Source organism: Megascapheus bottae, chromosome 12 (genome assembly GCF_031878675.1).
Source record: "Megascapheus bottae isolate mThoBot1 chromosome 12, mThoBot2.hap1, whole genome shotgun sequence".
In the NCBI taxonomy this organism is placed as follows: Eukaryota; Metazoa; Chordata; class Mammalia; order Rodentia; family Geomyidae; genus Megascapheus; species Megascapheus bottae.
The window spans coordinates 58,268,060-58,292,830 of NC_143520.1; the positions used below are offsets into that span (position 1 = coordinate 58,268,060).

Sequence of the window (24,771 nt, forward strand, 5' to 3'; positions counted from 1 at the left end):
GTATATAAAATGTCCACCACCCCCCCCACACATTTCAGGGAATACAGAAATACTTCCTGGGCTGGGCTGTACTTGTTTTGAGCTGAAACAAAATGGCAGGGGCACACCAGTGAGCTTCATCCAGCATGGAAACTTATCACACATGGCTCTGTTTGCTGTAATTTCAGAGGCATGTTAGGTGCAAAAAGAAAACAGAATTCTCTGTTGATGGTGGGAATAGGCAAATGCTTCTCTTGGACCAATTGTAGCTTAAGAAGGATTACTATACCAAGGCTCTGCTACTGTTTACTGGGGTACAGACCTTACACGTCACATCTTGGTGATCCTTTTCCTGTATCCCTTGAATTGAGATTTTGACCATCATATCTGCCCTGAAAATCTTGAAGGTGGAGTGCATATGTGATTCAGAGTGGCGTGGGGGGTAGGGGGAGAAGAGAGTCCTAAAGAAAAGTATGGCTAATTCTAAATTGTGGAAACACAACTCACATAGCTTCCTAATCCTGTGTGCTGCATTTTATTGATTGGCTATCAATGTGCCTGACCAACTCAAAAAGGAAGGTCTCCTCTTTAACCATCTGATGATCGCAACACAGTATGATGAAAGATTAATCTCTCAGAAGGGAAATCCTGGCAAGCTGATTAAGTGATTAAGGCAGAATTCAGAACCCAAGTGAGTTGGGTCAGAGCTGTGATGGAGGCAGACAGTTGTGAAGGAAGTGAGCTTTTCAAAGATCCTGGGTATCTTGAGTGTAATTAGGTATAATTAGAGTGGTAAAAGGACTCTACAAGGAAAGATGCCAATTAAAAGTAAACTCGCAACTGATACAGTCATTTCCTAAATGGGACTGCATATGCCTCAGAGGCTGCCCCTCTCCTCAGAACCTAGAACTCATTGGACATGAGTGCCTGTTTCTTTCCCTGGACAGGGCTGCTGGCTCATTATTTCACTCTCGCACATCAGGACTCCTCTCATTAGTAAGCAAATCATCCAACAATTCTTTGTCCAAGAGTAACAGAATTGTAATACTAACTACATACAAACATTTTCAGAACTCTAATTCTCAAAAGGAAGCAATGGAAGGAACACCAGCAAACTCAGAATTCATCAATCTTGTTTTCTACTGGCTTAAAATTTAGTTGTATAAAGTACTCTTGGCATTGATCCAGCTTTCAAAGCTGTTAAAAGATGAAGGCATTTTTTTTGTAAATTAAAAATTGAAAGTGATCTCCACAAATGGTTCTAGAAGACTCAAGTTCCCTGAAATATATTTTTCCCATTTTCTTTCCTCCAGATCTTTATTCTTACCACATCTTCATCATGCCAGTTTTAAAACAACCTAAAGCATATTCATGCAACAAATAAAGTAGTTTCTTGAACTCATGCATTCAACAAACAATGAAAAATATACGACAAACAGTGAAAAATACTAACTTAATAAAATAATTGTTCAGTAAGGAGAAAGGCCGGCAAATATGACAAGAAACCATAGAAACACATGAATACCACAAGTAGCAGCCAATTTTATAGAGCCTATGAGTACAAGGGAAGTCCAGAAAAGATCACCTCTTTATAAGGAAGACAGTGTTTTTACTCAGGCTTGTGGAATGAGATTGTTTGAGTAAGAAGACTGAGCCAATCACTTCTCAGTAGCCCAGATCTCTGACATTTGGACTAAAGCACACACCACTCATGCCAGCAACTAGATCTCAGCTCCTTCTTTTCTTATTCATGTATCATTAATACATATCAACCTGTGTCATTGATCACAGTCATTAATTAGCAGATTATGCAGATCCAATTTCCCTCCTGCAATAATACAGCTCTATGATGTATTAAAAGCATTAATAGGGCCAGGAGTTTGGCCTAGCGGTAGAGTGCTTGCTTAGCATGTACGAAGACTGGAGTTTGATTCCTTGGAACCAGAAAAGCTGGAAAAAGTGGTGCTGTGGCTCAAGTAGCAGAGTGCTAGCCTTGAGGGAAAAAAATCCAAGGACAGTGCTTAGGCCTTGAGTTCAAGCCCCAGGACTGGAAACAAAAAAACATTAATATAACTAATGTAAGCAGTACAATCTAAAAAATGACAATATCAATAGAAGTATTAGATATATAAAATGTATGCTAATACATTATCTTAGGAGCCAATGACTGGTTCTTTTATGTTTGGTTTTATTTTTAATAGGCTATCTAGGAGTAAGGGGACAGGTTTTTGTTGTTGTTGTTGTTTGTTTCAGGAATTTGTATTTCAGTGCTTTAAACTGCTTTGGGCCTCCCCTGAGTCCCAGCCACATTCATTATAGGCATCTCCAGTCTAGGCTCTCCCTACTGCTCCAGGAAGCACAAAGGCAATTTAGGTTTTAAAAGTGGGGTGCCTTCAACATTCCCTGAGCTGAAGACAGGTGTGATCAAGATTACAAATGGAAGTAAAGCCTTGTAAATTGCTTGAAAAATGATTTTCACAAAAGCCAAATATTCTCCATACCCACTATTTCAATCTTTTTCTCTCTGTAAACTATCATATGAAATTAGATACCTTTGAAATACAAATACATGTTGTCACAGGGACATCGCAACACTGAAAACTGTCACATATCCTCAAGACTCTTAGATGAGCCCAGATTTGCATTCTGAGGACAATTTGGAGGTGAGTCTTTTTCCAGTCAAATTCTAAATTCTCTAGGATGGTTTATGTGGATGCTAATGAGTTAATCTGTGTTCAGAAATCACATATTTATATCATCGCTTGTCAGAGATACTTGCATACATATTATTGCTAAGAGCCTTCAAGGCCCTTTCTCTGTGGCAGAAAGTCCCTGACAGCTCCTGAGTGCCAGTTAAGAGATGACACTGTCAACTCCTGGTGGCTTCTGGGAGGAAGTTTATCTTATTAACTATCGTGAAGTAATCTGGGTTTAATGAACCTGTGCTGTGTTCAGTGACAGTTGGGGAGAGGAAGCTCATAGCCCAGCAGGCTCCACACACTTCTAGGCATGCATCAGTTTGGCTCTAGAGTATGCACAAAGTACAGCTTCTATTTTATCAATTGAAACAACATTGTTTACTGTAATGTGGGGCAGAACAAGCCATTTATAGTGCCTATAAAAACAAAAGAAAAGCAGACTAAACTCTGCTTCCCATTCCCAGGCCCCTAAAGGAAGGTGGTAGAGAGTATAGGAAAGAGTACTGACTTAAGAGATAAACGGCCCAGGTGCCAGTGAAGCATGCCTGTAATCCTAGCTACTCAGAAGCCTGAGATTTGAGGAGTGTGGTTCAAAGCCAGCCTGGGCACGAAAGTCCGTGAGACTCTTATCGCCAAGTAACCACCAGAAAACTGGAAGTGGTGTTGTGGCTCAAGGGGTAGAATATCAGTCTTGAGCTGAAGAGCTCAGGGACAGCACCCAAGCCCAAAGTTCAAACCCATGACTGACAAAAAAGGAGAGAGAGCGAGAAAGAGAGGGGTGGGTAGATAAACTGAAGACCTGGAATATGGCCCTGGCTCATTATTTGATTTATGCATTGTAGCCTTGAACAGGTTTCTTGGCTCTTCTGAGTCTTGGCTTTTGTTTGTTTAGGAAAATAAGACTGATGATGCTTCATCATGAATATTAATGGTCATGAATATCAAATGGGCAGGTGTTGCTGAAAACCATTTGTAAAGAATATACTAGAATGAGATATTAAAGTTGTAACCACTAACTTGGCTTAGCTACATGGCAAAATGCCGGCTGTGTGTATCACTGTTTCACTGTCCTTTCTGAGCCAGATTTGTTAGTGTGTAAGGTGATTTTGATGATAGGTGATACTGTGGGAAGTGGAGGCATAAACTCAGGCCTGGAACCTTTTTTATTTTTTATTTTTGCCAGGCCTGGGGCTTGAACTCAAGACCTGGGCACTGTCCTTGGACACTTTTTGCTCAAGGCTGGTGCTCTGCTGTCTGAGCTAAAGTGCCATTTCTGGCTTTTTCTGTGTATGTGGTACCGAGGAATCAAACCCAGAGCTTCATGCATGCTAGGCAAGCATTCTACCACTAGGCTACACTCCTGGTCCCAGACCTGGAGCATTTTTACCTATCAACATGGCAGGGCATGCATGGCTGGGTAACTACACCCATATCTTCCATGGGTGTGGGTGTTTTTATCCATAGCCCCTGCACAGGAAGAATATGCACAGATTTGGCAGTTTTCTGAAACAAGGTTTTCTATCTCCTGAAGGTTTGTCTAGGGTGGAAATACAAGCCATTTTGATAACACTGACAATAAATGACCCCTTTGAGAAGAAGCTTTGGCACTTGGGGCATGCAAAGAGAAGGGTAGTCCTTTTGCTGCTTTAGAAGTATTTCACTAACATATTTATGACTCTCTTCATCTCCACAGCATCCCCACAGCCCCCTAGATCATGTCTGTGCCATTGGCCAGTGCATCAGCATTTAGCAATGATCATTATGCTGCCACTTGGAGCCAACTCAGCCTCTTGATTTATGTTATTGCCTCATTACATTGAAGAATCCACTAACTAACAATATACATCCCACACCGGGAACGCCTGCTCTGTCAGGATTCCCTGCACTGGTTAATGCCACATAAGTCAACGAGCTGCCTTCTTAATTCATGGCCTGTAAGAAGTTTTAAATACATTCACTGCAACTCTTAGCTCTGAAGTGCTCTACTGTGCCTCTCCCAGAAGCAAAGACTCTTCCAGAACATTGTTTCCTCGACTTGGCTAATTTTTGTATATGATTTCACTAAAGGCTGACCTCTTCCCTGAGGATCACTGGAGATTCACACGAGAAGCAGCGCCAATCCACTCCTGCCTGGCACTTTGGGGTTCCCACAGGCTGTAGATGAATATCTGCAGAGATGTGTGTCTTGGGAAGGGAAAATGAAACATTCTCGATTGTAGATGGAACTCTTTTAAGATTCAGGGAAAACACTGAGGCGGGGCTCAGAGCCACAGCAAAGCCAAGCGTTGGAGGCTTACGTCTGTCATACTAACTATTCAGCAGGCTGAGATCTGAGAATCATGACTTGAAGCCAGCATGAAAGACTCTGATCTCCAATTAAGTGGTAACGGAGATGTGATTCAAATGGTAGAATTCCAGTCTTGAATGAATACCTGAGCCAGAGCTGAGGCCCTGAATTTAAGCTCAATACTGGTACATACATGTACACAAAAACAAACCAAAAACAAAACAAATCCCACAGTAATGGAAAATATTAACATTCTTCTCAGATAATGAACACTAATAAACCCCAGCCCAAGAGCAAGCCCAATTTCAGAATTTTCTCTACATTTTAAATCTCATCAAAGGGGCCAGGAGTTTGGCCTAGTGGTTAAAGTGCTTGCCTAGCATGCACAAAGACCCGGGTTGGATTCCTTGGTACCACATACATAGAAAAAAGCTAGAAGTGGTGCTGAGGCTCAAGTGGTAGAGCTCTGGCCTTGAGAAAGTCCAAGGACAGTGCTCAGGCCCTGAGGTCAAGCCCAGGACTGGCAAAAAAAAAACCCCAAAGCAAAACAAACAAACAAAATACCCCAAACTCATCAAAGTCCAGTTTTAAGTCTCATACTGCCTCACAGGAGTATTCACAATTTCACTCATTCTGCTTATTAGAAGTGCACTATGGCTGGATGTTGGTGGCTTACACTTGTAATCCTAGCTACTCAGGAAGCTGGGATCTGAAGATCATGGTTCAATATCAGCCTTGGCATGGAAGTCCATGAGATTGCTATTTCCTATTAAACACCAGAAAACTGGAAGTGGCACTGTGGCTCAGAATGGTAGAACATTTGCCTTGAGCTGAAGAGCTCAGGCACAGTGCTCGGGCTCAGAGTTCAAGCCCCAATTACTGACAAAAAAAATGCACTTTGATGGCTCCTCTCCTGAGATGATTCCTCATTTGCCCAGAGCCTGGTGTAGCATAGAACTCAATTAATGGCTGAGTGAATGAACAAACAATGATATCCAAACTAATTATTTAATTTTCTCAAAATTTATTTCCACTAGACAAAGACCTATTGCTATAAGTGTTATTGTTTCCCATTCCTTTCTTGGACGACTCTTAAGTAGAACCAATCACTTTATTCCCCTCTGTGTTCTCATTAAGCCACCTATACCTCTTCATAATACCCATTTGTTTATAAGTTGGGAGCACAGGCACTCTGGAACTTGGCTAGGAAAAGGCTTCAAGGCCTTATGCCAAACTGCCCTCAGCTTCCTGTAAAGCAAAGCTTGGATAAATCAGGTTCTTTGTGACTGTGAAAGATGGTTCTGTGTGATGTGATAAGAAGATAAATTTTAGCGCAGTGATGTCTAAGGCAGAAGGTCTTCTCAGTGTTGTCTGGTGTTTGATCCTTAGTCAAATTTCTGTGCCAGAAATACAATTAACAGGTGTCACTAGTGGGTTGGAAATTATGTTGGGTGATTTTCCCGCCAGGTACAGAGTTAGTAATGCACCATGAGACACACTTTGAGGAAAGTAGTCATGTACAATTCAAGTACTGCTGTAATCTTAGCTGCTTGGAAGGCTGAACACAGCAAGACTGTTTGAGGATAGGTTTGGGAAAAAGGTTGTTCTGATAGCTGGGGTGTAGTGGTGCTTATGTCATCCCAACACTGGAAAACTGGGGTTCTGCCATAGTGTGCTCCTGCGATTCCAGCAGTGACAGGAAGCCTAGAGCAGGTGAATTGTAATTTAGGGGCAAGCCCTCATGGGATGTGAAAATCTATCCTAAACATTACCTGTCAAGGGCTGGGAATGTGGCTTAGTGGTAGAGTGCCTGCCTACCAAGCATTGAAGTCCTGGGTTCTATTTCTCATACCACATAGACAGAAAAAAAAATGGAAGTGGTGCTGTGGCTCAGTGGTACAGTAAGAGAGTAAGGGAAGATCAGGGACAGTACTAAGGCCCTGGGTTCAAGCCCCAGCACTGGCAACAAAAAAAATGAAAAATGAGGGCTGCTGACATGACTCAGTGGTATTGTGCCAGCGTAGCATGTTTGAGGCCCTGAGTTCAAGCCCAAGAACAAAAAACAAATGAAAAGTTCAGGGAGGAATAATCCTTGTTTAGTTACTGAGTAGCTCTGTGACCTTGAGAAAGTCAACTAACCATGCCAAGCCTTAATTTCCTCAATATCTGTAGCAAGTTAATGATATTTACTTTATAGGATTAAGGTGAGGATTCAATTTTATTATAGATGTGTAATACAAACAGGTCACAGCTTAGCAAATATTAGTTATCACGACAATCCTTGTCTTGATCTGTGAACAAATTGCACCCTGTTTCTCACCTCCATACCTGGGCTCTCAAGTTTCTTGCCCTGGCTACCTGCCTAACCTAGACTTAGGCTTTCAGACCCCATGCCAAATAGTATCAATTCCAGTTCTCCAGTGCTCTTCTCTACAGCTGGCACACACTCCAGCGTCCTGTCCTGGCTGAAGGTGAGAGTGCTGTCTCACTCTTCTCATGGAATAGCATTTCACCAATGTGTTCTATTGGGCACACTGGGTTTAATTCATATTCATGTCTGAATAAAGATACAAATTAGGCTTCTGCTTCTATCACCACCCCCATAAACATTTTCTTTAAATCTGGATGATCTTATTGGGAATACATTCTTCTAGCCATGTCTTCCTTTCCTTTATTTATTATTTTTGTGCCAGTCCTGGGGCTTGGATTCAGAGTCTAAGCAGTATGTGGTACCACGGAATCGAACCTGGGCCCGTGTACAGGATAGGCAAGCACTCTACCACTAGGCCAAACTACTGGCCCCTGTCTTTAAGTTTAGATACATATTTTTTTTGTTGTTGTTGTGGGTCGGCCTGGGCACCGTCCCTGAGCTCCTCAGCTCAAGGCTACCTCCCTACTCTTGGGCCAAGCCCCACTTTCCATTTTCTGGAGGTTAATTGGAAATAAGAGACTCAGGTCCTTTTCTGTCAGGGTTGGCTTTGAACTTTGATCCTCAGATCTCAGCCTCCTGAATAGCTAGGATTACTGGCGTGAGCCTCCATGCCCAGCAATATATTTCTATTTTAGAGTTTAGAAAAGTCAATGAATGTAGAAAAGTCAGTGAATGTTTGTACATATGAACAACCTGTGCAGTCTTAAAAGTTGTTTTGTGCCATTTCTTTTGATCCCATCCCAAAAGAGAATGAGTAGACTAATCATTCTCACCATTCAAGTTGGTATCAGACTTTCTTTTTGTCAGTCATGGGGCTTGAACTCTTGGCCTGGACGCAGTCTCTGAGCTCTTCAGCCCAAGGCTCCCACCCTACCCCTGGGCCTGGGTGCTGTCCCTGAGCTCTTCAGCTCAAGGCTATTGCCCTATGCCTTGAGCCAAGCACCACTTCTGGTTTTCTAATGGTTAATTGGAGATAATAAGTCTCAGGGTCTTTAGTGACCTAGCTGGCTTTGAACCGAGATTCTCAGATCTCAGCCTCCTGAGTAGCTAGGATTCCAGGCATGAGCCACCAGGCCCAACTAGACTTTTTTTTATTTTTTTAAACTGAAGTGACAATGTTCACCGAACATCTGAAGTTCTTCTGATGCCATCACATGACATCAGAAGTTTGCCTCTCGTGAGTTCGGTTCATTTGGAAACTGTAGTTCTGGTGGTAGGTAGAATTTAATGAGCTTATTTAGCACTAAATTCCAAGTCTGCTTTCATTTTGTTAACATAATTCAGCCTTTTGGCTCAAGATGCTAATGATGATAACTGGACTAAAAAAGTCAGGAGAAGATGAGCTGGAAGTTGAGAAGGGAATAAATGAGTGTTGAGTTCAGTTCTAAACATTACTGCACAATACTGAATGGATAGCTACCTTCAATTCCCATTCTAATTTTTCCATCAAGAGTAGGGAAGCCCATTTAATAAATCTGCTGGCCTCCTACGATAAACAGGTGAGCAACCAATACCAGTTATATGAGCTTGGCAAGAGTGGTAAAAAATGAGGAAAATGCTTACTGCTAACTCTTGACAATTCTTTGGAAAAGATGATGGAATACTATTATTACAACTAAGAACTTGCTGCCTGAAATTGAGTGACATTTTTTTCTTCTTTACTTTGAAGCGAGATTTCTGTGGTGCTGACACATTTAAAAGAAGAAAGAGACATGGTAATTAGATGCAGATGTTAGTCACTACGGCAAAATACCTGAGAAAATCTATTTCAAGAAGGAAAGATTTTACGAGGTGCCTGTGGCTTATACTTGTTTTCCCAACTACTTAAGACGTTGAGATCTGAAAATCATGATTTGAAGGCAGGCTTGGAAGAAAAGTCCATGAGACTCCTGCCTCTAATTAATCACCAAAAAGCTAGAAGAGGATCTGTGGTTCAAGTAGTAGATTACCAGGCAAGAGTGAAAAAAGCTAACAGTGCTGAGTTCAGGCCCCAGTACTGGCATTAAAAAAATGGAAAATTTTTATTTTGTCTTTCAAAGATTTCAAGCCAGCCAGGAGCATAGCCTAGTGGTAGAGTGCTTGTCTAGCATGCACCAAGCCCTGGGTTCAATTTCTCAGTTCCATATACACAGAAAAGGTGGAAGTGGCACTATGGCTTAAGTGGCAGAGTGCTAGCCTTGAGCAAAAAGTGTCCAAGGACAGTGCCCAGGCCTTTGAGTTCAAACTCCAGGAAAAAAAATTAAAACTATGTTCAGCTGCATCCATTACTCTGGGTAAGACAGAATATCCTGGTAGAAGAGCAGAGCTGTCCATTTTATGGCAGCCAGGAAGCAGAGAGGCCAAGAGAAGGAGAGTCCCGGAACAACATCTACTCCGGAAGGTCTGTTTCTTGTTTGTCCAACTAAACCACAAGTTTTAACAATCCATTCAGCTATGAATTCATTAAGAACAAAAAAATAAATCCACTGATGAAGTTAGAGCTCTTGTGATCCAATCACCACTCAGAGGCCATGGGTTGACAATCAAGCTTCAACATAGGAGAGTTCAGGAAAACACTCCATCCGACAATAAAACAGGGACCAAAAAAATCAGCCTAACTACTCTGTACTGAGTTAGCATGCCCCTCTAACAGTGCTAAAACCCTGTGTAAGATGCCCAGTTACCACACTGGATATGAGCATGAATCACCTGCTGAACATGCCTTTGGGCTGGGTGACATTTTGAGCTCCTTTTACTACCAAATTCTAGGATTTGATGTTATAGTTTAATTAAAAGAGGGTCTTAGAGGTGAGAAGAAGCTAGGAGCTGGTACTAAACATTCATAGCACTATCACTGAAGAAATACTTCCTTTTCAACCTCAGAAGACTTCCCTGGTCTCTCAAGGGGCTGAACCACAAAAGATTTCTAGTATTTTAGATTTACTAGGAAGAAAAAGCTTTCTGGAAAATACAGAAATTGTGGGCGGGGCTATCACTATAAGACATATTTGAAACATTCGTGTCCTTTATAAACTGAACAGAAAGCCCTTTCACATTCAACAAAATTTGCTCTTTTAAGTCCATTGTTATAATAAATACATCCCTGTGATCCTCTGAGGTTGTGATCTGAGGATCACAGTTCAAAGCTAGCCTGGCCAGGAAGGTCTGAGAGACTCTTATCTTCAATTAACTACCAAAAATTTAAAAAAGTAGAAGTGGATTTGTGGCTCAAGTGGTAGAGCACTAGCACTAGAAATAAATGATAAACTCATATCCACCCAGAGATACAGCACATACTCTGTGTACATATTTCAGAGGTTACTTTCAGGCTGCAGAAGAAAGTATATTTTCTATTCTGCATCACTTACTGTACCAGCATTATAACAAGCAGGTGCTTGCAAGCTCGCTTTGCCATAGCCAGAAAATAGGGCATAAGGTGCATGATTATCTCTCTGAATCTTTAGTGTCTAGTATACTGCTTTCTCTATTGTTTTTTTTTTATTTCTTCCACTCTGACGCTGAGTACAAGGATTAATTAGCTAGTACAGTTCCTCAGATGTCTTTCCTGTCCTGAACCCCCCTTTGAACCCTGCTGTTAATCACTGCAGAAAGGCCCTAGTGGAGCTTTGCTACATAAATCAGTTTGCCTGCAAAGGGCATCTAGGCAAGGTCTGGAAAGCTGGCATACATAAATTCTGCATGCTGGTGACATCTGCCAGAACTGAATTTCACCTGGCATGCATGCTCCAAGTTCCTTCACAGCTCATTTACATAGTCCACAAGTCCAGCCAGCACAGACTGTGATGAAAGTACAAACTGAAGTCATTGGACACCCACCTCAAGGCAAGTGCCCCATAGTCTTCTGGGGTGCCAGAAAGCTCTTTCAAAAATCTCTGGGAGGGATCTGTGCTCCCTAGGTCATCCTTGTAGGGATCATGCTAAACTTTTTCTTCGAACTGCAACCAAGAAATGTCTTCCAGACTGCTGCCCTGTCTCCAGCTACCTACAAGGATACCTTATATATATGCTACACTCTTCCTCGGCCACACTCCCTGGGGACCAAGTTCACACTAGATAGAAACACTCTGGGTTCAATTTTCTCAGAAGAGGGCAATGAATTTATAGGTCTATATATCAGAGAGGAAAGAGGAAGAACAAGCAATTCTTCTCACTGAACACCCTGGGCATGTGACTCTGTACAGCTATGGCCTTTGACGAGCAAAGGTCACGATTCAATGATTACAGCTACATCAACAAATAACAAACCATTTCATCCCTCCAGTTCTGACCGAATCCATTCCTTAACTGCTTCCAAACATCTGGCCCTCATTTTTCACTGGAGCCAACTGAGCTGCCCTTACTTGTCTATAGCAGCTCCCTGACTCATTTCCCTGCCTCTGGCCTGGATCCTCTCATCCATTTCCCTATGAAGGCCATTGCAAAAGACAGAGATTACCCCATCAGTTCTTCATTTCTAATCAGCCAACATCTCCCCGTATCTGGGGATAATTTCTCCATTCTTCATCTTGGTTAATGGCCCTTCTATAAGCACTGGTCTGCTCACCAGTCTAATTTGGCATCCCCACCATTTCCTTCTAGCAAATGGGAAGCTCTTTCAATGTCCTTGATGGGATGTCCCCCGCCCCATCTCTCTCTCTCTCTCTCTCTCTCTCTCTCTCTCTCTCTCTCTCTCTCTCTCTCTCTCTCTCTCTCTCTCTCTCTCTTTTTCATGTTTTATGCAAGCTCTCTCTTCCCTGAAACACTCTCCTCCTCTCCTAGTCCTTCCTCCTCCCTGAAGTCCTACTTGACTTCTAACTCAAGGTACAGGACACTGAAGACAGGAAGGCTCAGCTCCTAACACACTCTTATAGGATTATGTGTTTCCAACATTGCTTGTCACATAGACTTGCTTGTCTAGTTGTTCTACACACAAAGCTTTCCATTAACCCCAGAATGTATCAGAGTTATTGGGTATACAGTAGGTGGACAGTTAGTATTTTGTTACCTAAGTGATTTGGATGCATGTACACCAGAAATGGTATACTGCTAAAAATCTCAGGTGGCGGGACGCCACTGTATCACACTCACCATTACAGGTACAATGCACATTCCTGTAAAACCGTGGACACACGAAGCTAATGCGAGCTGTGCTGTAGGTCATGAGTGCGTGGGAATCCAGGGACAGGCCTTGCTCACAGTGTTGCTCCTGACAGTCCAGGCCTGAGCAGTTCTTCTCCAGGATAGCAGAGATGTGCAGAACATTCTCCAGGTGCCGCCTGGCATTGGACAGCTTCTGGATCAGGTAGGCTGGTTTGTAGAACTCGCCGTTGTGCATCTCCACGGCAAACAGCATGTCCAGCTGATTGGAGCCTGCCACTGGCTGGATGCTGATGATATGCAGGCTGTCCTGCTTCTGGGTGAGGACGGCATTCCGCAAGGTGCGTCGGAACCCGTGCATGTGCAGCCCCACAAAGTCCTCAGGGGACACGTTTTCAAAGCGGATGGTGACCGTGTTCTGCAGCATCTCATGCACCAGCTGCTCCACGTGCACAATCACGTCGATGGGGACCTGGAAGCGGCCATCGCTCACAGACACGTTCAGCACGTACTTACCACTGTCCAACCCGCCCAGGGCAATGATCTTCCCATCGTGACTGTTCACTTTGAACAAGCTTTTCTGTTCTGATTTCAGGGCAAACGTGAGCACGTCATACATGTCTTGATCCGTGGCATGGATCTTCCCAATGACTCCACCAGGAAAGTCATCCTCCATGGTGACAATGAAAATCTCCAGAGGGATGGCGGTGGGCTTATGGATGCTTTCCTCAATGACCCGCACTCGAATGTAGGAATGAGACACTTGCTGGGGTTTGCCTGAGTCTTTGGCCTAGGGCAAGCAAGAGGAAGAGATAGAAGGAATTACAATCACCATCAGGAAAAAGAAACCAATGAAGATACCTGTACTTTCTAGTAGATTGCCTCTTTGTCTATCACTATGCTGAAAAAATGCCGAGGCTGTACACTTAAGGAAGAGGAGTGATTGATCATCTTCAGTCAATAAAATGTGTCAACAGAATGAAGCCAGGGAGAGTGAACAGGGAAGGAGGTTGGGATGCTGTTAGACACCACATGCTCACCACAAGCTGGCCTGCTTTCATTTTGGACAGAAACCACAGGCAAGCCTGATGAAATGGCATTCCGGCTTGGAGGAGGAATCTGTTCTCTGTTGGTTTCTTTCCTGTTGATTGGACCAGATGGTGCTTTTCTGAGCATTTAAGAGGTATTATTTCAATGGGATTAGATCACAGTGAGATTGAGAATGAAAAATGGCACCCCAAAGGAAAAAATAGGGAATCTGGAAAGCCTCTACTTTTGCCCTTCTGATGGAACCACTCTAATAATGGGCCTTTAGTGAGTTCCTGCCACTCACAACATGGCAGCAGTGGGGGGTGAGGAGCTTTGGAAGGGCAGATTGCTATAGATGGGTCCATGGGTCTGAAGTGAATGCAGTGACACAGGCCATGTAGGATTGGGGAGGTGTGTCCTCATGTGGAGAAAGCCATGTAAGAGCAAGTGTCTAGTGTCAGGTAGGCCAGAGTTGGGATCCTAGCTCTGCCATTCACTCTCTACCCAGCGCTGAAGAAGTTACTGAATTTCTCTTCTATTTTTTTTGACCTTTACTATGAACAAAATAGCAGTTTCTATCTCACAGGGGTCTTGTAGGAATTAAAAGAATAATTGTAATGTGCTCCAATCAAGTGTAAACCATAGAGATACTTAATGCATTGCTTTTTTTTTTTTAAAATCAATACCATCACCACATACTTTACTTAAATGGAAATTGAGACCTCTTGGGGAAGTTAAGTTTGGTATATGAGATGGAACTTGAAACCAGTCCTGAAGAGCCTCAAATGACAATTTGGACTGTATGGATTAGCCACTGGTTGCTCACCATAATAAGGGACAAAGTGACAGTGGACCTACAGTCAGAGAAAGACTGGAATGTGATAGCTGTCGAAATACCACAATGTTCAAAATATGAAAGTCTAGAGCCAGAGTTTAATATATAGACCTTAAGTTTTCAAACTTTAAAGAGGCGCTGACTTTTATTTTTAATTTCAGGATAAATATCAACATTTTGGGTAAAGGTCTAGATAAAACTATGGAGACATTATGGATTATATAGCTCTTGGCATCTACTCAGTTCTATTCTTACAGCCTAGCAACAGCCATGGAATATGGGTAAATGAATGAGTGAGGCTGTGTTCCAGTAAAGCTTCATTTACACAAACAAACTGAGGGTAAGAGTTGTAGTTGCTTATCCTGACATAATCAAGGTGAAATGATTAGCTCAAGAGGGATAATCAAAGCCAGAGAAATCACTTGGAAGGTTCTTATAGCAACAGTATGTATACAAAGTGCTAGAGAATAAAGCAGGGCAGTGCTGCATTTAGGAACCTTATAGAGGAGGAGGATACAGGGACTTGTTTCATTTTTATAGTAGGGTGTATGAGGAGAAGGCTCCCTATGAGGATTCCATTCCAACATCTGAGACATGATACCTGCTCTCTAACAAGTGGACAAATTAGATAAGGTAAGTAAAGAACTATATTCATGGCTGTGAGGAGACACTCAAAAGTTTGCCTTGGCTCTCAAGTCTGTATACTGTGATTGTTATAAAATAATTTACATATTATTATTGGAGAGATGAGAGACATGCACTGAACCAGCAATTACTAAGTTGCATTGTTTTAGAAGTTGAATAAATTCCAACTTTTTTCAGACAGATAGCACAGACAGTCCACAGCCAAGCAAATACACAGAATTTCAGTTAGCATTCCCATTGTTCCTGGTGGCTGGAGGTTGCCTGTTTGGACCGCAGTGGGTGGGAAAGTCATTCAGATATGCTGATGGGATCCAGCTCTTGGTGATGGGACGTTTCCATGTGGTTATATTATGTGCCTTCTCATTTTTGGTTCCTTTTTGCGCACTTTGCCTACCTGCTACTTTTGCCCCTCTGTCCTATTTCTTGTCAGAGAAGCCAAGAACAGTAAGGAGCTAAGTTGTTGGGAGGCCAATGCAAGGACTACCAGGAAATCAGGTCCTTGGTCTTTCTCAACTTCACTGGAGGAGATTTGACAAGCAGAGATCATGGTGTAGCTTAGTCTCACTACAGCAGTACCTAGCTGTTTCTCCAAGAAGGGAAATGCGGCAAATTATATTAAGTATAAAGAAGTCTTTTTGGGGCCTAATTAAAGCCTCAAGGATTTTCAGACATGTACATGGAGGTCTATGACTATCTGTCAGGCACAGTGTTCAGGAATGTCCTTCCAGATCCATGATGTTTTCCTTCCTTCCTGTTCAATTTCACACACACACATACACACACACACATACACACACACACACAGAGGCCACTTTTATTGTTGTGAAACTGAATTTGAGATTCAAAGAGGAACATTCCTTCACAGTAATGAATTATGTGGAGGTGCTCTACAAAGGAAAACCAACCAAAAAGTAAAGAAAGAAGCATGGGAGATAAAGTCACACTGGTATGTCTGGAGGACAAACCATACCTGGACACACAGCACATACTCTGGAGACTCTGTGTGCTGGAAGACCACTGCTGACCGAAGGATTCCATGAGTGTCTAATACGAACTGCTCTTCTTCATTTCCCGACAAAATAGAGAATGAGAAGGGAGGCCCATTGTGAAAGGAGTCTCTGTCTGTCACGACCAGCTGCAAGATGCTAGTGCCCACTGGCTTATTTTCCTGCATAAAACAGTATAGTAAAAAGGAAGATAAAAATTAGACCTTTCCACATGAAAAAATCCATCATTGCCAGCTGAGAATGCGATGTTAGAAAGCCAGGGTTTTGCATGGAAGGGATTCCCTGTGATGTCTGTCATGTCTGCTGGTTTCTGCAGACATCTTGATTTCCATTTAGGCTGCTTCTTCCCAACAGGCCCAGAACGCAAGCACTCTGCAGGTGGGAACACAAAATTCTGTACTGAAGAGGTCTGAAGTTCCAAGGATGGTGGAGAGCACTTTGACCTCCAACAGCCCTCATTGCCATATGATTACTTGAATAGCTCTGGGAAAACGTCCTTTTCAGCCTTTCTGTGGTAGAATTTGCTTCACCTTGTTGACATGGCAAGGCTTATTCACATTATTACACCATGTTATGCAAGTCCAATGCTGTGACATAATTTACAGCATCACACATTTTGGAGGATCATGCTAGCAATGTCTCAGTTGGTGTGCAAAGGCATATATTAGGTTGAAAAATGGGGGCCTTTACAACACAACCCCCAAAACATAGTTGTGCCATGTAATTTTCCAAGGGAGACAATGGAGGCAAACTATGTGTCCTCTTGAGAATAAGAAGAAAGGAAGCAAATCCTTAAATTTATTAGAATTTTTGGAAGCCAAGAGGCTATTTCCAAACATTTCCTCACTTCATTAGATTTTAGCATCATCACAGCCTAGAGCTCAGTCAGGTGGGATCAGAGAGATGACGACAGTGCTATACCTGTGATTTGGAGAACAGGTCCACTAAGCATGAATTCAAGGCCTTGAGTTCCAGCCACAATACCAACACACACACACACACACACACACACACACACACACACACACACACACACACAAATAAACCTCTGAATTTTGAGTAAGCAAAGCCTGTTTTGTTTTGAGCACAGAATGCAGTTGAGATGAGCAATTTAAGAGAAAAAGATGGAGACCTGGATGAAGCTTTGTGACAGCATGGATTGACTGCCATTAACAGCCACTAGAAGAAGGCCTTAAGATAAGGAGGGGGTTTCCCAGTATTTCCACATAGGATTTCACTGTCAAGGGGGGGGGGTGGGAAGCAGCAGGCAACTGCTTGTTTGATGTCATCTTTTCAGCTCAAAGGCTCTGGGCTCAGGGAGTTAGCTATAGATGGTTAGACTCAAAGTCATTACTCTAATTCCAAATTAATCTCTTAAACCTGGTTCCTCTGATCTTTTTATTTTATTTATTTTTATTATCTTTAAGAGGTCTCATTTAACAAAGTGTTTTCTTCGTACAATGTACCTTGATCAATATCACCCTTTCAACGTTCTCACCATCTCTCCCCTACCATCCCCTTCCCTCACTCTTCTTAATTTTTAGGATATAGGTGGAATATTTGATTGTATTCTCTCTCTTCTTCTCTTCATTTGTCTATCCTTTTCCCCTTGGTCCCATCCCTCCTGTTCCTAATACCCACATCCTGTGTTTATTTTACTGATGTTCTCACTTGAGCTTTCCATTTCAGTTAATGTATTCAGATACAGTTGCATACAATACATTTACTTGTAAGTTTATAAACTAAATCTTCCTTTTACCTATAAGGGAAAACATGCATGCTTTGTCTCTTAGTCCTCACCAGACACAAAATCTGATGAAGACTTGACCGTGGACTGTGTTATGAAGTTAAACTGTCAGCAAAACTTATGTTGCTTGTAAGTTAGTCTAAGGCATTCTGTTTTAGTAGTTCTACTTCACTTAGACAAAGGAAGACATCAGAATGTGTACAAACCCATTCCTGGTGGGCAAGGTTTACTTACCTGGATCACAGCTGTATAGTTAGCAGGTGTAAATAGTGGGCTGTTGTCATTGACATCGGAGATATCAATGTTAACCGTTGCAGTTGAAGACATTGCAGGAATACCACTATCAACTGCCTGGACAAGCAGAGAATATCCAGACACCTGCCAAGGCACAAACAGGTGACAGTAAAGAAGGGAAGCATTTCCTCTTCCTGTGCACCTTCAGAGGAGCTATAGCTTCTGCTGTGCTCTATAAAAACCAATCCTCTCCTCTGTAATACAGTCCCAGGCTCCTCATTTGGTTCCAGGCAGTCCTTCTGTTCTTGGAGACTGACCCAGCCAATATGGGATGTTTTTCAATAAACCCGACTCTCACCCACTAGAAGCTATTATCACCCTTTGCCTGCCTGTGCCAACCCCAGACATCTTTAAACATCACCGAATGTCTCATAGGGAATGAAACCACTCCTCGTGAGAACGCTGGCTCTCAGCCTTTGCTCAACAAGGCAATAGATTTTATAGTTCTGGGGTTATATCGACTTTTTTTTACCATTATAACATCTGTTTGCAGATTTAATTGTTCTTCAAGGACATGTTTTTCTAGTCAAGAAAGACTATATTTAGAAACTTAGCTTAATGTTGGCAGAAGAATGTTCTGTATCATGCTCTTCTGGTCTAATTGATTTCAAGTGATCTTTCTGTCTCTGCTTGGCCTGGATTAAAGTTCCTTGTGAAATTGGGACTATAGGATAGGAATATTGAAGGCTTTAATCATCTTTTGCTCTGAAAAGGGTGGAAATTCAGGCCATCCAGAGAAGCACAGAATTCCTTCTTCTTTAAACTCTCCATAAATCAGCATTTGCCAATTGCCAGGTGTTAATGTCTCATGCCTATAAATCCTCAGGAGACTGAAATCTGAGAAGTGTGGTTTGAATCCAACGTTGGGCAGAAAAGTCCATGAGATTATCTCCAGTTAACTAGCAAAAATCTGGAAGTGGATGTATGGCTCAGGTGGTATAGCAGAAAAGGCCGCAGAGAGTGTGAGGGTCTGAGTTAAAGTGCCAGTACCAGCAGAGTACCAGCTTGGAGCAGAAAAACCATCAAGACTGTGGGGTTCTAAGTTCAAGCCTCAATCATGAGAATATACAGAGACAATTGCCAACAACTATTACTGGCAGAAAATTCTTTCCAAACCTTCACCCAAGAGTTTGATGTTACAACTTGTCCCATTGTTTACTCTCCTTATTTTGAATGGAGAACTTGGCTATGAATGAAATCATGGAGAGTGTGATATGTTCAGTGAGAGAGGTGCGTGTCAGTGGGAAGGGCCTAGCCCCATCTAGCTTACCCGCTCCCGATCCAATTTCTTCTTAACCTTCACAAGTCCCAAGGTAGGATCCACAGCAAACTCATTGTCTCGATCGCCACTCACAATGGAAAAGCGGATTTGTCCATTGGGCGGGCTGTCTATGTCTTCAGCTATTAACTGCACAGAAAATGAGCAAAACAGAAAAGACATGACAGGAGAAACAGAGGGTCCCGGGTCTGCCAGTGTTCTACAAGAGTACCCAGTAGAGGTGATGATGGCTTGGATGAAGGAGGGTAGTCCCTCTCCTAGAGGGTAGTCCTCTCCTTTGTAAATTTCTATACAAATCAGGTATTTTCCAAGCATAGGCATTTCCATATAAGGAAGTTTCCTGTGTCGCCCTGTAAACGCGCTGGCCTACTTCACTTTGGAAGGAGTCAGAGCCCGCAAGGCCAACCCAGGTGGTATAAGGACCTCAGATTGTAGTCATTGTACATCTAACCCTGTCAAAACCAGGGAAAAGATGGATGAATGAAAGCGTTCTGCCATATCTATCTTTTTCCAAAATGGAATTTGTATCCTAGGAGAGAATCTAAGCTCTCAAGAAATCATGTTTTGTTCTAAGTGCTATTACAAAACCTAATTTCTTACTAAAGAGGAGCTTCGGGGGGGGGGGACTGGTAAGTCTTCAATCTACTCTGATTTATCCTGCTCTGTGTGTCTGTAGGATGCCAAGAAGGACAGGAATTTTATTATAACCTTAACCACCTAATAAGTTTTATAAGGAACTGACACAAAATATCTTTGTGGTATACAGAGATGCAATAATTTATGAATACAATGTAGAACAATTAAATCAAGCTAATTAAGTCACCTCAAATATTTATATCTTGTGGTGAGAACATTTGGAATCTGTTCTCTCGGTGATGTTTAAACATATATTCTGCTGTTAATAATTGTACTTACTGTACTGTATATTAGATCTCAAAAATGACATAAGCTTCCAGCTACCCAATAAGTTTTCATCTCAGTTCACAATCTAGCAGAATCTATCTTTCCAAACTCATTCCATAATTAGTTTAGTTTTATTGAAAACTATATACTCTGAGAAGTAAAGCATTTTTTCAGTAACTCATGCCTTGATATATGTTGGTGTGTCAGACTCCTTTGACATACAAACCAGAGAGAAGCTGGTGAAAGTACCTGATGACACAAGATTCTAATAGGAGTAGGAAGAAAGTTTAAGAAAGTCTTTACTAACTTTGTATTCTGAGGATGATTAGTATCTAGACCCTGCCTTTGGCACTTACCAAAATGACAGCCTCCCCCACCATGGCGTCTTCACTGATGACAGCGCTGTAGACATCTTGGCTGAACCTGGGAGGGTTGTCATTCACATCTGTCAGGTTGATGTTGATGGTGGTCGCAGCACTGAGAGCTGGGGTGCCCCCATCTTTAGCCTCCACCACCAGGTAAAATCTTTTGCATGATTCATAATCCAAAACTTCAGACACAGAAAGACCCCCTTTGAAGAAAAATGGGGCCATTAGATTCAATTAGGGAAAAATCATTGGTAAGCCAGAGCTTCAATAATCATGGTAATATTTATACCATCCTCTTTAGCCAAGTTTAGACATTTAGGAGTTTGTTTGTGTCAGGTACTCCTCCCTGAAAGCATTCCAGGAGAATGATTAAAGCTGTCTGTTAAAGCACAACCAAGACGGGTGGGGGGTGTGGGGGGGGGGAGGGAAACGGGTACCAAGACATGTGAAAGGGTATCAATGTATGTGAATTAATGCACCTTCTATCTGGCAAATATCATGTAACCCTTTAACTAATTACAATAAAAAAAAGAAGGAAAAAAAAAAAAGCACAACTATCTTTCAAACAAGAGCCTGAAGCAATGTCAAGTCTGGGCCTGCTTGGGTGACAGTTCTTGATTATTTCTCACACAGCTTGAACTCTCAAGGAAGCTGGGAACAGGGGTAAGAATCTCCATTTCTCAAGTAGAAGACCAAGACTGCATTGTGATATGCGGATATGATCGGATGACCCTGTTGCTAGCCAGCAAGTAAACACATGCAGATTTATCTGAGCTGAATGATGGCCTTATTTAATTTGTTACTATGTCAAGAGGACAGAGATTTCAGGTTGTGAGGAAAGGAATTGTTTGAAAGTCAAATAAGTTTAGTGGTCAAAATGATCATTGCTATCAATACCTACAGAACAGAGAAGATGCTGTCACAGAATTGTCTAAATTTATCACATAGAAGATGATGTGGCATGTCATTCCTGGAATAACTAACAACCTTTCAAGGGGTAAAGGCAGAAGGATTTCCAATTTGAGGCAAGACTGAGTTGTATACTGAGTTCTAAACTAGCCTTGTCTATGTGGCAACTTATCTCAGAAACAAATGCAAGTAAGCAAAACAAATCCTCTAAATCAAGCAAGTGAGTGAATCAGCAAAGTTGGATGCCACTTTGTGGCTTCATCCTTCCAATCCCAGCCCTTCCCGGGGAAGTGGCCAATACTGTGTGGTGTAGTGTTGTGTAGTTTTCAAATCCGTACTGCCCTGCCTGCCTAGCTGTCTTACAGGGAATCTACTTTTGCCTTACTTGAACCATATTTGTTCTGACAGGTAAGAGGGTTACATCCTTCCACAGAGCACAGAGACGTTCTCTTACTAAGACTGCCAGTAGGTGTCTTCATAAAATGAGAAACAATAGAAATCATACATATAAGAAGAGGGTCTTTTCTTCGCCTAAGGTTTTCTTAGCGCTTAGTACTCTCAGTGCTTTACTTTGCATACCAATCTTGTTATAGAGCATCAGATTTAAATACTATTGAATCATGTCTCTGTGGTGGTCATATACAATGGCCATAACTAGACAGGGTAAAGCTAACACATATTGAAATGAAAGAATTCCCTATACATTTTAATTTGAAGTGATGATCTTCATAAACAGAGTTACTACTGGGAAAAGTTAAATTATTTTTTGCATATCCATAGTAGTATTGTTTACTTATAGAATTATCTTGAAGTAGTTGCACAAAGGAGTTTCAATTAAATACGTCAGATTTTGAGTAGTTGCACTCACAATGCATCTTGAGAAATGTCACCTTTGCATCATTTTCCATGCCATCTATCTCAACCCTAACCATCTCCTCACATGTCTTAATTCCATTTTTACATACATCAGTTGGATTTCATGCCTGTGTTTGTCCATTATTCTGTAATGTGATATCAAGGTTAGATTATACATTCCAGAGTCAGGAAGATACGTCTTCACAGATAATCTGCTTGCTAATGGTGGACATAGGAAATTATCTAACTTCTCCAGAGCTATTTTCTTCATTCAGAAAATGTAACAGATATCTAATGATTTAGTAGGAGTCGAGTATAACTTTCATGTTAAATAAATTTTGCTAATAAAGTTGGATTCTTTTTTTTATTGCACAGACTTTAAGACTGGCTTTCTTTGCCACAATATATCACAAGTGATCCTTCTTGAGAAGGAGAGAAATAGGCCAGGAGATTGGAAAAACGTGCCTTTTTTGTCCTGGGGCTTGAACTCAGGGCCTGGGGACTGCCCTTGGGCTTTCTCAAGGCTAGCAGTCTAACACTTGAGCCATAGCACCACTTCTGGCTTTTTATGTGTATGTGGTACCGAGGAATCAAACACATCTTTGCGTATGCTAGGCAAGCATTCTACCATTTGGCCATGCTCCTGACTCCCAAAATTCCCTTTTTTAGCTGGGCACAATGGCTTATGCCTGTCATCCTAGCTACTCAGGAGGCTGAGATCTGAGGATCAAGGTTCAAAGCCAGCCAAGGTACAAAAGGATCTGAGACTCTTATCTCCAATTAACCTTGGCTCAAGGGTAGAATGGTAGCCTTGAGCTGAAGAGCTCAGGGACAATGCCCAGGCCCAGAGGTAGGGTGGTAGCCTTGAGCTGAAGAGCTCAGGGATATCACCCAGGCCGAGTTCAAGCCCCATGACCCCCCCCCCAAACAAAAAACAAACAAACCAAAAACACCTTTCCTTTTCTTATCTGCAAAATGGAACCACCTCAGTGGATCATAAGAGGAATTAATAATCGAAAAGAGGCTTTCAAGTAGAAATCCATATACCATATGCAAATAAAAGAGTGAGTGTGTTTACTCATTATATGATATCCAATCTTCTTTTCTAAATTTCCATTTCACTTAATCAAATGCCTTTGATACCTATTCCCTCACTGATGAAGACCAAGCAGGAGGATTACCATTTTATTTGTTTGGTGTTTTGAGCCCTTCTTTCCTAGGTGATACTACAGAGTTTTTTAAAAAATGTGTGTGGTGAGAAAAGATGATGATTTGATCAGGAGTGAACAAAGTTCAGATATGGCATGAGATTCGGCCAACTGTGGGCCGAATCTACTGTGGGCACTAGTGTGGGAAGGCCAACAGGCCACACATGTCTGTCTGTCCAGTGACCACTGAATTGTTGGTAGTCCAAGTATGGAGATTAGAAGCTTATTCTAACACATATTTATAGAGATACAAACAGAGAAGAAAGAACCAAATAAACTCCTGGGTTTGGAATATAAAGACGGCTCTGCTTTCTTTATTACAATTGCTTCTCCAAGCTCTTCTACTAGAATTTTGAAGCTGCTTTGAGATTGGAGTATTTTTCAAGGAAGCCCAAACTGGGAGCTTGGATTTGAAAGAGTTATCACGCCCAGAAACAAAGTGTTGGGAAGCCACTCTAGGCTCTCGGGGCAGATCCTCACCCCAGGACTCTTGTTCTCCCTGTGATAAAGGTGGAAGTAGGACAGGCAGCCTACGAAGAAGTTGAAGTAGAGATTGAAGGGAAAGCAGGATATGGCAAAACCTTGAACTCTTAAGTAGTTTGCTGTCTACTCACCTGTTTTGGGGTTGATCCTAAACTTTTCTTGCTCATTCCCAGACCGGATGAGATATGTAATCTCAGCATTTGTGCCAATATCCTTACTGGTAGCAAACACGCTAAGAACTTGGGTGCCAGGGGAGGTGTCCTCAGGCACAGTTACCAGGTAATCCCTCCTTTCAAATACAGGGGGGTTGTCATTAATGTCCAGGACATTGATGGTGACTATTGCCAGAGAGGACAGGGACTGTCCTGGACTCTGATCGGTGGCCTGCACGGTGATGTTGTATGAAGACTGCTGCTCCCGATCCAGCGGCTGCTCCAGGATGATAATGCCCGATGAGCTGTCAATGGAAAAGAACCCATTGGCCGAGTCTGCCAGGGAGTATGCAACCTTCCTGTTGATACCTACAGGAGAGAACATAACAATATGAAAGGACACAGGTGGCTAGACGTTCTGCCCTCATTGGTTACAGCTCTGCTGTCTCTCAAACAATCACCCAAAGAACTCATTACAGAAAGAGTTGTGATCTTACAGTCATGTAACTTCAGCTTGCAAAATACATACAAATTAATTAAAAGCTAAATGATCTGGAAATATATTGGTATCAAACAAAGAACTGA

At 42.1% G+C, this 24,771-nt stretch overlaps 1 protein-coding gene across 2 annotated transcripts in view; it reads right to left on the minus strand.

The window, feature by feature from the left end:
- Fat3 (FAT atypical cadherin 3) overlaps positions 1 to 24,771 on the minus strand; it is a 513,350-nt gene that overhangs the window by 39,052 nt on the left and 449,527 nt on the right. For both annotated transcript variants that reach the window (XM_090343055.1, XM_090343054.1), the window contains exons 13-18: positions 24,166 to 24,555; positions 20,568 to 20,782; positions 19,300 to 19,437; positions 17,970 to 18,113; positions 15,952 to 16,149; positions 12,464 to 13,262 (exon numbers count right to left, since the gene is read on the minus strand). In XM_090343055.1, the coding sequence (XP_090199181.1) occupies positions 12,464 to 13,262; positions 15,952 to 16,149; positions 17,970 to 18,113; positions 19,300 to 19,437; positions 20,568 to 20,782; positions 24,166 to 24,555 (1,884 nt within the window). The remainder of the gene's footprint in view (positions 1 to 12,463; positions 13,263 to 15,951; positions 16,150 to 17,969; positions 18,114 to 19,299; positions 19,438 to 20,567; positions 20,783 to 24,165; positions 24,556 to 24,771) is intronic.